At 40.3% G+C, this 16,286-nt stretch overlaps 1 protein-coding gene across 3 annotated transcripts in view; it reads right to left on the bottom strand.

Moving 5' to 3' along the window:
• RTTN (rotatin) overlaps positions 1-16,286 on the bottom strand; it is a 660,131-nt gene that overhangs the window by 136,483 nt on the left and 507,362 nt on the right. For all 3 annotated transcript variants that reach the window (XM_063923387.1, XM_063923386.1, XM_063923388.1), the window contains exons 36-39: positions 13,501-13,600; positions 8,052-8,250; positions 6,706-6,796; positions 5,348-5,501 (exon numbers count right to left, since the gene is read on the bottom strand). In XM_063923387.1, the coding sequence (XP_063779457.1) occupies positions 5,348-5,501; positions 6,706-6,796; positions 8,052-8,250; positions 13,501-13,600 (544 nt within the window). The remainder of the gene's footprint in view (positions 1-5,347; positions 5,502-6,705; positions 6,797-8,051; positions 8,251-13,500; positions 13,601-16,286) is intronic.

Below are 16,286 nucleotides of genomic sequence, written 5' to 3'. Positions count from 1 at the left end.
CCCAGCCCCGAAGGCTGGCATCCGTGGTCACCAGGACCCAGTCCTGTATTCCGAATCTGCGGCCCTCTAGTAGATGAGCCCTCTGCAGCCACCACAGCAGCGACACCCTGGTTCTGGCCGATAGGGTTATCCGCTGTTGCATCTGGAGATGGGACCCGGACCATTTGTCCAACAGGTCCCACTGGAACGTCCTTGCGTGGAACCTTCCGAATGGAATTGCTTCCTACGAAGCTACCATTTTTCCCAGGACTCGTGTGCATTGATGTACCGACACTTTTCCTGGTTTTAGAATGTCTCTGACCAGAGATGACAATTCCTCGGCTTTTTCCAGTGGAAGAAACACTCTTTTCTGGTCTGTGTCCAGAATCATTCCCAGGAACAGAAGACGTGTCGTCGGGACCAGCTGTGACTTTGGAATGTTTAGAATCCAGCCGTGCTGTTGTAGCACTTCCTGAGAAAGTGCCACCCCCACTATCAACTGTTCTTTGGACCTCGCCTTTATCAGGAGATCGTCCAAGTACGGGATAATTAAAACTCCCTTCTTGCGAAGGAGTATCATCATTTCGGCCATTACCTTGGTAAAGACCTTCGGTGCCGTGGATAACCCAAACGGCAGCGTCTGGAACTGATAGTGACAGTCCTGTACCACAAATCTGAGGTACTCCTGGTGCGGAGGGTAAATGGGGACATGCAGGTACGCATCCTTGATGTCCAGGGATACCATGTAATCCCCCTCCTCCAGGCTCGCAATAACCGCCCTGAGCGATTCCATCTTGAACTTGAACCTTTTGATATAAGTGTTCAAGGTTTTTAAATTTAAGATGGGTCTCACCGAACCGTCCGGTTTCGGTACCACAAACATTGTGGAGTAGTAACCCTTTCCTTGCTGAAGGAGGGGTACCTTGACGATCACTTTCTGTGAATACAGTTTTTGAATAGCCGCCAACACTGCCTCCCTGGCAGAGGGAGTTGCCGGCAAGGCAGATTTTAGGAAACGGCGGGGGGGAGACGTCTCGGATTCCAGCCTGTACCCCTGAGATACTACTTGAAGGACCCAGGGATCCACTTGTGAGAGAGCCCACTGTGTGCTGAAAAACCTGAGACGTGCCCCCACCGTTCCCGATTCCGCCTGAGCAGCCCCAGCGTCATACTGTGGACTTACCGGACGCAGGGGAGGACTTCTGCTCCTGGGAACTAGCTGTGTGCTGCAGCTTTTTCCCCCTTCCTCTGCCCCTCGGCAGAAAGGATGAGCCTCTAGCCCGCTTATTTTTCTGGGGCCGAAAGGACTGTACCTGATAATACGGTGCTTTCTTTTGCTGTGGGGTAGCCTGTGGCAAAAAATTCGATTTCCCAGCAGTAGCTGTGGAAACGAGGTCTGAAAGACCTTCCCCAAAAAGTTCCGCCCCTTTATAGGGTAAAACTTCCATGTGCCACTTGGAGTCGGCATCACCTGACCATTGCCTAGTCCATAACCCCCGTCTGGCGGAAATGGACATAGCGCTTATTTTTGATGCCAGCCGGCAAATATCCCTCTGTGCATCACGCATGTATAAGACCGCGTCCTTTATATGGTCAATCGTTAGCAAAATATTGTCCCTATCCATGGTATCAATGTTTTCCGACAGGGAGTCTGACCACGCAGCAGCAGCACTGCACATCCAAGCTGATGCAATAGCGGGTCTCAATATAATGCCAGTGTGTGTGTATATAGCTTTTAGGGTACTTTCCAGCTTTCTATCAGCAGGTTCTTTTAGGGCGGCCGTATCCGGAGACGGTAGTGCCACCTTCTTTGATAAGCGTGTCAATGCTTTATCTACCCTAGGGGGTGTTTCCCAGCGTGACCTATCCTCTGGCGGGAAAGGGTACGCAGCCATTAACCATTTAGAAATGATCAATTTCTTATCTGGGGAAGTCCACGCTTCCTCACACACCTCATTTAATTCGTCAGATGCAGGAAAAACTACTGGTAGTTTTTTCTCACCAAACATAATACAGGTTGAGTATCCCATATCCAAATATTCCGAAATACGGAATATTCCGAAATACGGACTTTTTTGAGTGAGAGTGAGATAGTGAAACCTTTGTTTTTTGATGGCTCAATGTACACAAATTTTGTTTAATACACAAAGTTATTAAAAATATTGTATTAAATGACCTTCAGGCTGTGTGTATAAGGTGTATATGAAACATAAATGAATTGTGTGAATGTAGACACACTTTGTTCAATGCACAAAGTTACAAAATATATTGGCTAAAATTACCTTCTGGCTGTGTGTATAAGGTGTATATGTAACATAAATGCATTCTGTGCTTAGACTTGGGTCCCATCACCATGATATCTCATTATGGTATGCAATTATTCCAAAATACGGAAAAATCTGATATCCAAAATACCTCTGGTCCCAAGCATTTTGGATAAGGGATACTCAACCTGTACCCTTTTTTGTGGTACCTGGGGTATCATCAGAAATGTGTAAAACATTTTTCATAGCCTCAATCATATAACGGGTGGATCTATTGGAGGGTACACTCGTCTCATCATCGTCGACACTGGAGTCGGTATCCGTGTCGACATCTGTATCTGTCATCTGAGGTAGCGGGCGTTTTATAGCCCCTGATGACATTTGAGACGCTTGGACAGGCACAAGCTGAGTAGCCGGCTGTCCTATGTCGTCAAACCTTTTATGTAAGGAGCTGACACTGTCACGTAATTCCTTCCATAAGTCCATCCACACTGGTGTCGACCCCGCAGGGGGTGACATCACATTCACAGGCATTTGCTCCGCCTCCACATCATTATCCTCATCATACATGTCGACACAGCAGTACCGACACACAGCAGACACACAGGGAATGCTCTTACAGAGGACAGTACCCCACAAAGCCCTTTGGGGAGACAGAGGGAGAGTATGCCAGCACACACCAGGGCGCTATATAACACAGGGATATCACTATACAGAGTGCTTTCCCCTATAGCTGCCTATAATATATATATACTGCGCCTAAATTGTGCCCCCCCCCCCTCTCTTTTTTACCCTTTCTGTAGTGCAGGACTGCAGGGGAGAGCCAGGGAGCTTCCTTCCAGCGAAGCTGTGAGGGAATAATGGCACCAGTGTGCTGAGGGAGATGGCTCCGCCCCTTTTTTGGCGGGCTTTCTCCAGCTATTTTATCGTTTTTGGCAGGGGTTAATATACACCTATATAGCCTCTGGGGCTATATATGGTGTTAGTTTTGCCAGCCAAGGTGTTATTATTGCTGCTCAGGGCGCCCCCCCCCCCAGCGCCCTGCACCCATCAGTGACCGCAGTGTGTGGTGTGCATGAGGAGCAATGGCGCACAGCTGCAGTGCTGTGCGCTACCTTGGAGAAGACAGAAGTCTTCAGCCGCCGATTTTCCGGACCACCTTCTGGTTTCTGGCTCTGTAAGGGGGACGGCGGCGCGGCTCCGGGAACGGACGACGAGGTCGGGTCCTGTGTTCGATCCCTCTGGAGCTAATGGTGTCCAGTAGCCTAAGAAGCCCAAGCTACCACCACTTAGGTAGGTTCGCTTCTTCTCCCCTTAGTCCCTCGTTGCAGTGAGCCTGTTGCCAGCAGGTCTCACTGAAAATAAAAAACCTAAACTATACTTTCTTCTAGGAGCTCAGGAGAGCCCCTAGTGTGCATCCAGCTCACCCGGGCACAGAAATCTAACTGAGGCTTGGAGGAGGGTCATAGGGGGAGGAGCCAGTGCACACCACATAGTCCTAAATCTTTCTTAGATGTGCCCAGTCTCCTGCGGAGCCGTCTATTCCCCATGGTCCTTACGGAGTCCCCAGCATCCACTAGGACGTCAGAGAAATAAATATTAAAAGTATTAAAAGATGTTGGGGTAAGAAACTGCATTAACAAAGTGTAAAAACATTTATTAATTTACACTGTACAATTCTAGTTCTATCAAGAGTAATTATTCCAATTTTAACAAATGGACCAACCTGAAAGTAATAACCTATAAGAAATAACTATTTACTGTATATCTGGTCTAAATACTAAAGTACATTTTATCTTGTGCACCCAGTGGCACACGCATGGAGGGTTTCTGAGTACTTAGAACCCCCTCCTGATGAACCAAATCGTTTTGAGTGGCCCCATGGACCATGATCGTAGCCCCGCCCCCTTGCAGTGGTATGCTATGATTTGGGGCGTGTCGAAAAACGGCAGGGCTAACATGTGGTGATTCTCATAGAATTGTGTCATATTGGCTCCACCCCCTCCGCACACACCCACAAATTGCTACATACTAATGATGTAAAGTGCCCGGCCCGGGACCTAACCCCCATCAACATCACCATGCTGCAGTCCATTCCCTTATTAAGCAAGTGTGTGTGGTACATATAGGAGAGAAACCAGTCTAGGAATCCTGCGTTTGCCCCTGGTAGCATTCACTTACAGTATATTTCAATGACCCCATTGGTCAATGCTTCTTTATTTTAGCTACAAAATGGCTTACTATATTTCAAAATAAACATCAGCATTGTTAATGATCCTATCCTGTGAATTTATCATATGTACTGTATGAATGCATAGACTTTGATAGAACTCTGCAGTGAGTTTTAATGCCTAATAATTTAAAACAGAAAGGAATCAAAAAGCATAAAACCTGTGGGCATAATGTCTAATTTACTTGATAAATGCTGGAAAGGGCACAATCAACACTCAAGATAAAATAAGTCAATTACACTTTATATATAGAAAACATAGCATTCAGGACACAAAACATATGCCATGTAAATAAGATAGGAACAAAAAAGTGTAACAAAATGTAATGAACTGTAATGTGAAATAAGCTGGTGGTTGCAAAATATAAATTGGACAGAAAGGGTTAGGCATCAGACTGTGTACTGATACAGAGAGCAAAATGAGTGAGTCATCTAAAAGCATACTAACGAGCTGCATTCAGCTTAGACTTTTATCATTAGAGATGAATTCTGGGTCCACTTTAAGCCTTGTTTGTGATGTTTTCAAGCTACCAAAATATATATTCAGTCCCCTTATAAATAAACCACCACTGCAACAATAACTTAAATGATGATTTACAGTCAATAGTTAAAAAGAGCCTGAATTAAAGAGATGTATAATATATTCAAATAATAATGCAGTCACAGTGAAATGCGCATTATATTTTCCATAGAATTTTAATGATTAATATTAAAATGCACTAAAGCACGGATTTACGTTAAACATCTAAGTCATCTGCTGCATATGTGCTTATTTCTTGGGTTTAACTTTCCAAACACATGTATTTTTGTTTTGTTACTTGTATTTATTATTGGTTGGCAAACAAAAAAAGTGAAGTAAGTAGACATCACATACCTGATGTTTTTTTATGGTGTATAAAGAGCAGTGAAGATAACGTTGCCAGAAGTTGCCTGATTAGTTCCTGTTCAATCAATAAGCTAGTATTTACTAGCAAGCATGACTGCAGAAATCTGGACAATGAAGACAGGTACTGAAGCAAAGCTAGCACCTATATAATAAAACCAGACAGATATGTAACGCAACGCACGTATACAAGACGGAGTGATAAATAAAATGGTGTAACAATAATACAAATTCTAGCATACAGTGCTGTCGCAGTGATCTTTTTAATATGCTAACTAAAAAGGGTGCTGGGTTAGGCCTTTTTAAGTTTCAAGATGTCAGGAGTTAATTTAAAAAGCTTTTCAGGTTAAGGAAATATTCCACTTCATTCAGAATCAAGTTAACAGTACTTAACTTTGACAAATGACTAAATAGTTAAAATCTGCAACACTAAATTAATAGATCGGCATGCAATTTGGTCACATATATGGGTGCCCAAAGGATAGCTCAAGCAATGAGATCTAAGCCCAATGGTGTGGTCTTTCAAATGTTGTGGTTTGACGGACAACTAAATTTCACAGTTAAAATCTGTACATATAAAAAAATTTATTGGTGGTTAAAGGAGGCTCGGTACTTTCAGACTACTTTATTCTAATTTGCCACCAAAATCACCATGTACTGTATATGGCTAGCTGAGGAAACACACACAATTCATCGCAGCAGCAAATTTGTTAGCAGTTGGGCAAAACCATGTGCACTGCAGGGGGGCAGATATAACATGTGCAGAGAGAGTTAGATTTGGGTGTGGTGTGTTCAAACTGAAATCTAAATTGCAGTGTAAAAATAAAGCAGCCAGTATTTACCCTGCACAGAAACAATATAACCCACCCAAATCTAACTCTCTCTGCAAATGTTATATCTGCTATACCTGCAGTGCACATGGCTTTGCCCAACTGCTAACAAATTTGCTGCTGCGATTAACTCAGAATTAGGACCTTAGCATGGATACTAAGGAAAAAAAAAAATCTGTGTCAGTGTTCGATAGGAATTGACTTTAAATAGGTAAATCTTTTTTTTTTATATATTTTCCTTATTTGAACTACCGGATTGAAGCAAGTTTAGCGCTTCAATAAAATAAATACAGAAAAGATGGTAAGTTTACCTATTTTAGCCTATAATGTCCTTAGTTGCTGAACATCGCAGTTTAATAAACAGGTATTTAAAATGCAGTACAGTGAAAGGGTTATGAACAAAAATGTATTTGCACATTAGCAAGGACACCTACAGTATAAGAGGAAAGAATGAGCAACAACCAATTCCACCTTGCACAATAACATAGCATTTAACATTGAGCAGGAAGGAAAGCGAACCTGTGACTTTAGATTTCCTGCACGACCTTCAGGCGTGAGTGAAGTCTTGAGATCAGAAAAGCATCTTTCTAGCACAGCTGGCTTTATGAGACTAGAAATGAGAAGACACAAAGGAAAATCAGCAGCTTTTTTTTTTTTTTTTTTAACACTTTTTTTTTTTTTTTTTAACACGGTCAGATTACATTACAGAGCAGATGCAGCAAGGATACACTAAAATATTCAAGAATAGCTGCCCTGGGCTCCATCATTCCAGTTGGCTATATATTATTCAACTCTTTGCCACGCAATAAAAACATATTGACATATGCACATTTGTGCTTTCAGATAGATTTCGCATTAAACAATAATAGCATGAATAATAAAAGTGAAATTCATAAAAAAAAAAAAAAAAACAATTCGAGATTATGCTCTCAAAATCATGGAAAAGATATGTTTCTTTCAGCAGTACATTTATGGATTTATGTGTTCCTGCAAAAAATTCTAGTTACCATTAGATTCATGCTGCCTCTGAAACACCTGCATATTTCTACTTGTAAGTAGGAGACAGAGGGGTATATTCAACTGGTGTCGAAAACTGCCGTCTGTCGAAAAGACGTCAGTTTTCGACTTTTTAAGGTCGAAACGTGATTCGACCTATTCAATGCTTTTCGATAAGTCGAGGCATTCGACTTGTCGAAAAGCATGTGGATCGGCGGAATAGCTGCCGATCCACGTGCTTGTGTCGAAAACGGTTTTGGCCCCCTTTTCGACCATTTCAGTCCGACATCAAAAGATGTCGGACTGAGATGCGGACCCTGAGGAGGAGAGGGGGGTGAGCCGCAGGGAGACGGGGGACTGCCGCGGACAGCCAGAGGAGTTCAGTGCAACAGTAGCCCTGCAGCTGGATGTCACTCAGCCGCCCGACCTCATGGCAGCTTCTACCCGGCTCCAGCATGCTTGCTGGAGCCGGGTGGACACTGCCTTGAGGTCGGGCGGCTGAGTGACATCCTGCTGCAGCGCTACTGTAGCGCTGATCTCTCCTGCATGCCCGCCGGCTGTCCCCCGTGGCTCGCCCCCCTTCTCCTCCTCTGCGTCCCATCTCAATTCGACTTGAAAAAGTCGAATTAAGATGAGATAGAATAGGGGTTGTCGTATCCATTCCGACAAATACATGTTGGAATGGATCCGACTTTAATTGAATATACCCCACAGAGCCCATGCCAAAAAGAAATGGGATTTGTGAACCACACCGCATGTATGTGGCCTAGTGATGTGTTAAATCTACAACTTAAAAGCATACATTTGAAACATATTTGAACAATATTAGTTCCTTAAATTGGGACATGAGCTACAGTACTTGACTGTACCTGGCCAGATCTGTCAGCAAATGGTTCGTTGACAATGCGTTTACAGTTCCATCTGGGTTTATTACAAGCAGATTCTCCAACAAGCCACATACAGCGGACAAGAGGGATGGTGTCACTAAGGAACACTGATCAGGCATGCTCACAGAAACGCAAATCTCTTCTGAGCTCAGCGATGCTGTCCTGGCTTTATTGCTTTGTCCTGCAGGGAAAAGGCATTACATTAACAAGGATAAAGCCTAATAACTTCCATGTCAAAATACTGCAATATGAATGTATTTTCTGACGGGTATGGGTCATTAGGTCGAACATTATTGGTCAACATGCATTAGGTCGACATGGTCACTAGGTCGACATGAACAAGGTCGACATGGGAAAGGTCGACATAAGTTTTTTTAAACTTTTTTTGGTGTCGTTTTCTTCTGAAAGTGACGGGGAACCCCAATTAGTGCACCATGTTCCCTCGCATGGCTCGCGAAGGTGACTCGCTCAGCTACAGCTGCGCTCGGCACAGGTTACTATTCCCAATCGTAGTCCACGTGGATTGTAAAGTATGAAAAAGATAAAAAAATAAAAATTTAAAAAACTCATGTCGACCTCTTTCCATGTCGACCTTGTTCATGTCAACCTAATGACCATATTGACCTAATACATGTCGACCAATAGTGGTCGACCTAATGACCATATCCCGTTTCTGATCATAATGATGCTTTCTAATTAAAAACAAATATGGAGTCAGTGTCCACGGGGCTTATATAACACCCTGTGAGCTGCACATTCTGTGGAAGTTCCGGAGAGTCTGCCTGTATTTTTAAAGCACAATCATTTCATATGCAAACCAGGTTGGTTTTGCCTTTTAAATGATTGGCGCTTTAAGAATACAGGCAGACTCTCCGGAATTTCCACAGAGTGTGCAGCTCGTTTGCGATTACATAAGCCCCCATGTATGCTCATGAAGATGGGATGCAACTGCTTCAACAATAAATAATTGCAACATTATCTCCTAACTGTAGAAAATGTGCAGAACCTCGTTGCAGATAGTCCAAATTGGTGTTTATAACTGAACTGTGCCAATCTTAGGTGCACACATGAAGGTGAAATGTGCGAGATTAACTAAGCAAGTTTGCCTTGTGCAATCTCACACCTACTGTAATTGAATGAACCCTAATGTCTATTAAGGATACAAATCCCAGTATTGTTGTATTCTGTTTCCCAAGGTGATTTCTCAATGTTTTTTGAGTATTTATTTTTGAGCAAAGCATCTCACATTCATTTCAATACTTGCTGGATACCCCAATTGAAAGAAATGGTCTTTTTCCTTGTGAGTAGCACTTGATTTTAGATTTTACGGTTTGATGTTCAAACTCTGTTTTGTTTTGTTTTGTTAAGTACAATAAATGAAATTCAAGTACAATTACATAGGCCTACTCTTTTTGCTCTATAACATCATTATTATTTATTAACAGTTTATTCTATATACATCAGACCTAAAACTAGATATTCATTCTATAACTGTAAAACTATTTTTAGTTACTGTCAACAATGACCAAACACTTCCAACGTATAATGAAATAAAATAGGTGGTGGTGGTGGGGGAGACAATATTTTTAAATAAACAAAAGGAATCAGGGTGCACTACATTTAAAACGTTTTTGTTTTTTTTGTTTTGTTTTTTAAGTCAAATGCGGAGATGTACTAAGCCTTGAAAAGTGATACATTTCACAGTGATAACGTGCCAGTCAATCAGCTCCTAACTGCCATGTCACAGGCTGGGTTTGAAAAATGACAGGAGCTGGTTAGCTAGCACTTTATCACTGTGAAATGTATCACTTTTCAAGGCTTAGAACATCTGGCCCATATAATGCGGACAGGGTAAGGACAAGCAAATTTTTATAGAAGCCATATAAATTTGGATCTAAAGATCAGCATGTGTAAGAAAGAGGGCTGAGTTGGTCTTTCTTTAAGAAACCAAAAGGTGGTCAGTCCAGTTTGTCAGTAATGAGGGAGGATATATATATATTTTTTTTTATGTCCCACTATGCATGCTGCCAAGATAGAGAAGCCAGCTTTATAGAATGCTTGTTTACATTTTGAGGATGATAACAGAAGGAAAACTCCAGGATATTTATGTACTGGAGTATCAACAAAAAATAAAGCATCCATTATGCTTATCTTTGAACAGGTTCATCATATACAAGAAAAAAATTCCCAAGTGGCCCCAGTTCCGCAACAAACTGAAGTAAATTGTATATTTACAGGGAGATGGACTATACACTGAATTCTTATTTATCCAAGATTAAAAAAACCTGAGTGACTGTCCAAGTAGGAAACCTAGATTGACTCATATGGGTCATGACAGCTGATTTGTTTGTGATGTAAACTCAATGCAAGCTGTTAAACATCCTTAAAATGAGGAACCTATCACAAAGTACAGTATGTATGTATTTTGAACAATCCTTGCTCTTTCACCAAAATCAAAATGCTAAACAGCACAAACCAAGTGATTAATATGAAAAGGAAAAGGACCTAGAACTCCATTGTTATCCAAAAACATAATACACAGCAGCAATACTTAATCAATGTAATGTGGAATTTTCAAAATAATCACAAAAAGTGTCCACCAAATGGAACAGTGTGCTTTTCCTAATATTTCTTTACGTGATATCTTATAGTTGTCCAGAAAACTTAGTGCCATAAAGCCACTATTTATTTACTCTGGAATGGAGTTCATATACTTTCTATATGCTTTTCACTTTATCTGAAATCTTTACCATGTAAAATTTGCATTTTCATACTGTGCATACAGGTATGTCTGCTTGCAGATTTAGTTGTATAGTATACTTAGAAGTCTTTACACCTGCTGAAACTGAATTGGACGGAAGGGGTGGGAAATACAGGCCAAGTACAGTAAGATAATAAAATCAAACATAAAGGGAGTGCAGTTACAGGTAAAGATTCCAATACAATTTGAATCATAAAAACAGTTTATAACATATAAATTACGCAAGTAAAACAATGTGTACCCATGTACCATGTAAATAGTCCACTTTTAAGTGCTCCGATTATGCTGCAGCTGCTGTAATAAAGTCGAAGTAGAGTAGAAATAAGCAGTTCTTTCAATTGCACTTGTTAAATAAATGTGTATGACACTGAATCACTAAGCGCACGCTATGATCGACCTCACCACCACTTAATAGTGCTCCCCACTTTGTGTATACAGTCCAGCTGACTCATTCAATGTTCAATGTGGCAATAAAGGAAGAAGTGGATACTTTAACTTGTAAGGGGAGAGAGAACGCGGCTCAAGCTACAAGAAATAGTGTGGCCCAGATATCAATGGTTCAGCACAGGTCCACTCGACTCCAATAATAAACGTTGTAACAGATTCATCAGAAGAACCATCTGTTGAAACCATTGTATTTGTTACCTAAATATCCCTGAACACACTTTTTGGGAGCTGCACTATCAAATAGAGTGATCAGCATATTTATATATAATTATTGCACCCAATTTTATATTTATATTAATATAATTGTACACAAGTACAGTAAGAGTTCACACACGTAACTGAAGAAGACCCAGAGGCAGATACACCTGCTTAAGGAGGTGCATCTCTTGTGAGTGCTGGTGCAAAGATGAAAAAAGAGGCTAGCACTAGATAGCCATTTTTCTTTACCTGATAGTATTGAATTCATTAGTATGGCTACCATATTACATAAAGTCATGGATAGTGACAAATCAGGTTTTTAAGCAACCATATTGTTTCAATGATAGCCATGTTTGGTTTCATTAATTAGCAGAATGTCTCAGCAAGATGGGGGAATTTTCCAGCAAAGAATTATTTCAGTAACAAAGCTGTGTTCATTTATAATTGACACGAGTACTATGAACAAGTCTATATTTGAGAAGTCTAACTGATAACAGTATAGAACTATGTAGCAATTAAATGTACATGTAGATGCTGGGAAAAAATTAAGGAGGTGAGGATTGTCGGATTCTGCCAGGCACTTGACCCAATTTGTTATTCTGGATCTGTCAAACTGTCAGGGCCTACTGATAAGAGATTATTATGTTTTATTATTATTAATAAAAGTAGTATTAAGTAGGTTTAAGTAGGGCAATGCTGGCCTCCAGCGACAATAGATTGTATATATGTTATATTTAAAGTTACTACTAAGTGAAGTGTATATTCATACTGTATGTTAATGTGGAGCATAGCTTAGCTATGATTTCTTTGTGTTCATGCTAATTGAAGCGGTTATAAAAGGGTCAATCCAGTAAAGATAGAATATCCTGAAGACCACTGTGTGTTTTTTCTGTCATCATTGCGGTAAAGATGTCATTACTATTCTGAAAAACTTAAGAACTCACATTTAAGCTGGGTGTGTCTGGACCTATCAATAGCTATTACCATTATTTAACTAATATATGTATTGCAGCAGGAAGGAATAATCCATTGGATGTATAAAAGATAAATAATTGAGGTTAGTATTTAAATTATGTTAAATAGTAGTTTATATTTTGTGTTAAATGGAACTTTCATAACGGTCAAGATTTCAATATTTGTATAATATTTTATTGAGAAAAAGTAAGATAATGTGATCATGTTTAAATCAAGAAAGAAAATGTGAAAAAAAAAGCAATTTCCTTTCTAGTGCATGTTTCTTTTGTCAAAACCTACACATAGGGGCCGATTTCATTGTTTTACCCCAAGGCTACCACTAGGGGGTGCAAAACCAAGCAATTTAGACTACTATTTAGATGCCAAGTGGTGGTGGGGCTGACATATCTTCTTTCTTCCTTGCTGAGGTACGAGAAGAAACGTGTCAAGTCGTGAATTTGGACGGCCAAAGCAGGACTTTAGATGGGTTAAGCCATTTTACGCTGCTAAACCCTAATGTGCATGAGCGCCCAAACATCAACTGAATTGTAACAATTGTTTGGGCATCTAAACGTCCCATTTAGACAGGATTTTTAGACGGCCAAAACAATTTAATCGACTCCAGTGAATCCTACTATCCTACTATTATGTAAAGGTGGATTATTGATGGAAGAAAAACCACACAGTATTTCTTTGTGGTGCTTATAAGACAATACAAAATCATGTTTGCTTTTGGTTCCCTTACTTGAAATTTTAATTAAAAAATTGACTTTTTTGTCCAATTGGGTTATTTTTTTTTTTAATGTGTTAGACTGATAAATAGACTATGCTATTTTCTAAAAATACGTATTTTAGAAAGCCAAGCTATAACTTATGTGGGAACAAGATATAAAAAAAAAAAAGTGATATTGAAGCTGAAATGTGACTAGCGTCAGTGTGAAAAAAATTACCCCAGCACAAGTGTGAAAAAACACTCAGCGGTGAAGGGGTTCGAGAAATTATTAAAACATGACCTGTTATCTGGGTAACTGAGCACTGGAGTTGAAAACCAAAGATTTATTTTAAATGTACCTTGATCCAGTCTTTGGTCAGATACATTTTCAGAGACAGGAGAAGCAGAGACTGGAACCAGGTATTCTGAGCTGTTTGCAGAGTAAGATCCATTGGAAATCTGGGAAAACAAAACATGATTTTAATGCTAAAGTAACTATTTATGTTTCACCTCTGAACACAATTGTATTCATGCCATTTAAAATCTTGTACACACAGACATTCCTTTTAAGCATTAAGCATATAATTGCAAACCCTATTAGATATGCAATAATGTTTATAGTAAACAGGCAGACCTACACACAGGGCCATAATGAGAGTGGTGCAGCTGGTGCCATCGTACAGAGCGCAGGCTGCCCTGGGGCGGAACGACTGCCACCACAATCTCTAATTGCTGGGTGTCACTTGGGGTGTGACCAGCTGCTTCTGAAGCTCCACCCCCAGTGAGATTCCTTGACCAAAGACAGCAGCAGGGTAGTGGGCCATAGGCTGTGGGCTGAGCAGTGGTTGAACGCTGAGGCACATGGACTGGAGGAGTGTGAGCGGGACAGAGAACAACACTAATGGCTTCAGCAGTGCAGATATGGCATAGTGTGTATAAAGGTATTACTAATGTGTGCCATTATGAATATAAGGGGCACGACTACTGTGTGGCATTATGTATATAAGGGGCACTACTACTATGCAGCATTATTTGTACAGTATAAGGAGTATTACTCATTTGTGGCATAACATGGAAAAGGGGCTCTACTGAGAGATGTATTGTGTATAAGGGTACTACTGTGTGACATAACATGAATAAGGGGCTCTGCTGTGTGACATAACGTGATTAAGGTGCTCTGTTGTGAGACAAATTGACTAAGGGGCACTACTATGTGGTGTAGCGTGAATCAGGGGCTCTATTGTGTGATGTAACTTGTATAAGGGACTCTACTGTGTGAAGTAATATGTATAAGGGGCACTACTGTGACGTAAAATAGGTGATACTACTGTGTGATGTAATGTGAATAAGGGGCACTACTGTGTGGCATTACGTGAATAAGGGCACTACTGTGTGACGTAACATGAATAAGGGGCACTACTGTGTGATGTAACGTAAATAAGGTTGCACTACTGTGTAGTGCAATTTGAATTGGGGTAATATTTCATGGCCATGCCCCTTCCCCATGAGACCAAACCCCTTTTTGGGTCATGCACATTCGGCACATGTCAGTTTTTAAAGTATGAGGGGGGCCCCAAAATGTCTAGTTACGGCTCTGCCTACACAAATGCGCGCACACACTTTGACAAGCGTTTTCTTCATTTTATATTAATTAGAATATAACCAGCAGCAAGCATTAAACTAAGGTAATGAAAATCAAAGGCATTAGATGGAAATGATTATTTACATCACAGAAAAATTTCCTAGACTAAAGTCCCATTTTTGTCTAAACATTTAACAATGCCTGTGTTTGTAAGTTATAAAATCAAAGAGTGATTACTGTATGCGTTGCAACCCCCCCCCCCAATAACTATAGAACAGAATATATAAAGATACATTTATCTTTTGCAAAGTCATGTCACATTTAATGTATGCATTTACTGATATTAATGGCATTTTACTCACATTAAGTTTTCTTGACTCTTAAAATGTGCAGCTCTAGTCTATAAAATTCGAGCAACTTGTAGACCAGCTAGAATTTATACAAAGTCTTGTTGAAAGCAAACAGATTGATTTTTCAAACCAACAATATTTGTCAATCTCTTCTACAATGAACTGTACCTTAGGCAATTTTCACACAATGCTGCTGTTAATGGAAAAGCTAAAAGGCACAGCAGAATGTACATACTGCGTTAAAGATGTACATATTGCTTTAAGGCAATAAAGGGCATCTTCTACTAAAAAGTGATGGCAAATATGAGATATGCAAATTAATAAAGGAATGTGAAAAGTCACAAAAGAGAAAAAGAACTCAGAAATGTACTATTTACTATTAACATCAGGGGTTAGATTTTTAAAGCAGCAGCAACATCTGAGAGTTGCTGCTTTTTGGGGAGTACAGTATGACCTGGAAATTCAAAACAGCAAAGAACTGCGTTTTACACTTATTATTGTCACTTTGAATTTCCAGGTCGAAGCCTACGCCACCGCTTTGTAATTCCGGTCTCATATATTTAAAATCTTAAACATTTTTCTATTTTTTTATTGATATTATTTAGCACATTACAATCATCTTGTAATTTCACCACATACTGAACTCAGAATTGATTCTGAATGACCTACAGTATATTACATAACACAAACTAGGAGAGGCTGAGCTCATAGTTGCCTCCCCTTTGGTCTTCTATGACAGTCTCTGTATTTCCAGCGGAGAACTATCAAAATGTTGAGTTTTGACTATAAAAGTGATTAGAATAATACAAACATGATTATTTATAAGTAATAAATATATTTCATTATTCTAATCATTTTTATAGTCAAAACTCTCTGCATCCCTCAGCCTACCTTCACCACAAGTCATTGCTCTCTACAACATTTTACTTCAAGGTGGGCAGCCAGAAGCTAGCATTCCACCCAGCATGTTTGAAAACTTGTTAGATAAGTTCTGTTCTCTGGGCAAGGTCCACTGCACAGGGGGATGTGTGGATTCTGCATGGGGGGATTCTGCACAGGTGAGGAATTTTGCACAGGGAGGGGGATTCTGCACAGGGGGAAGGACAAAAAAGAAATGGGATCTCCTGACAGGTCAGTCTTTATTGTGGGGAGAGGGCTTCCTGTGGGTGCAATGTCTTTTTTTGTGTGGGGGCAATGTGTTTTTTTACTATGG

This window comes from Pseudophryne corroboree, chromosome 5, assembly GCF_028390025.1.
Source record: "Pseudophryne corroboree isolate aPseCor3 chromosome 5, aPseCor3.hap2, whole genome shotgun sequence".
Taxonomy (NCBI): domain Eukaryota; kingdom Metazoa; phylum Chordata; class Amphibia; order Anura; family Myobatrachidae; genus Pseudophryne; species Pseudophryne corroboree.
The sequence above is the reverse complement of the archived record's forward strand: the minus strand, read 5'-3'. Positions and strand labels throughout refer to the sequence as shown.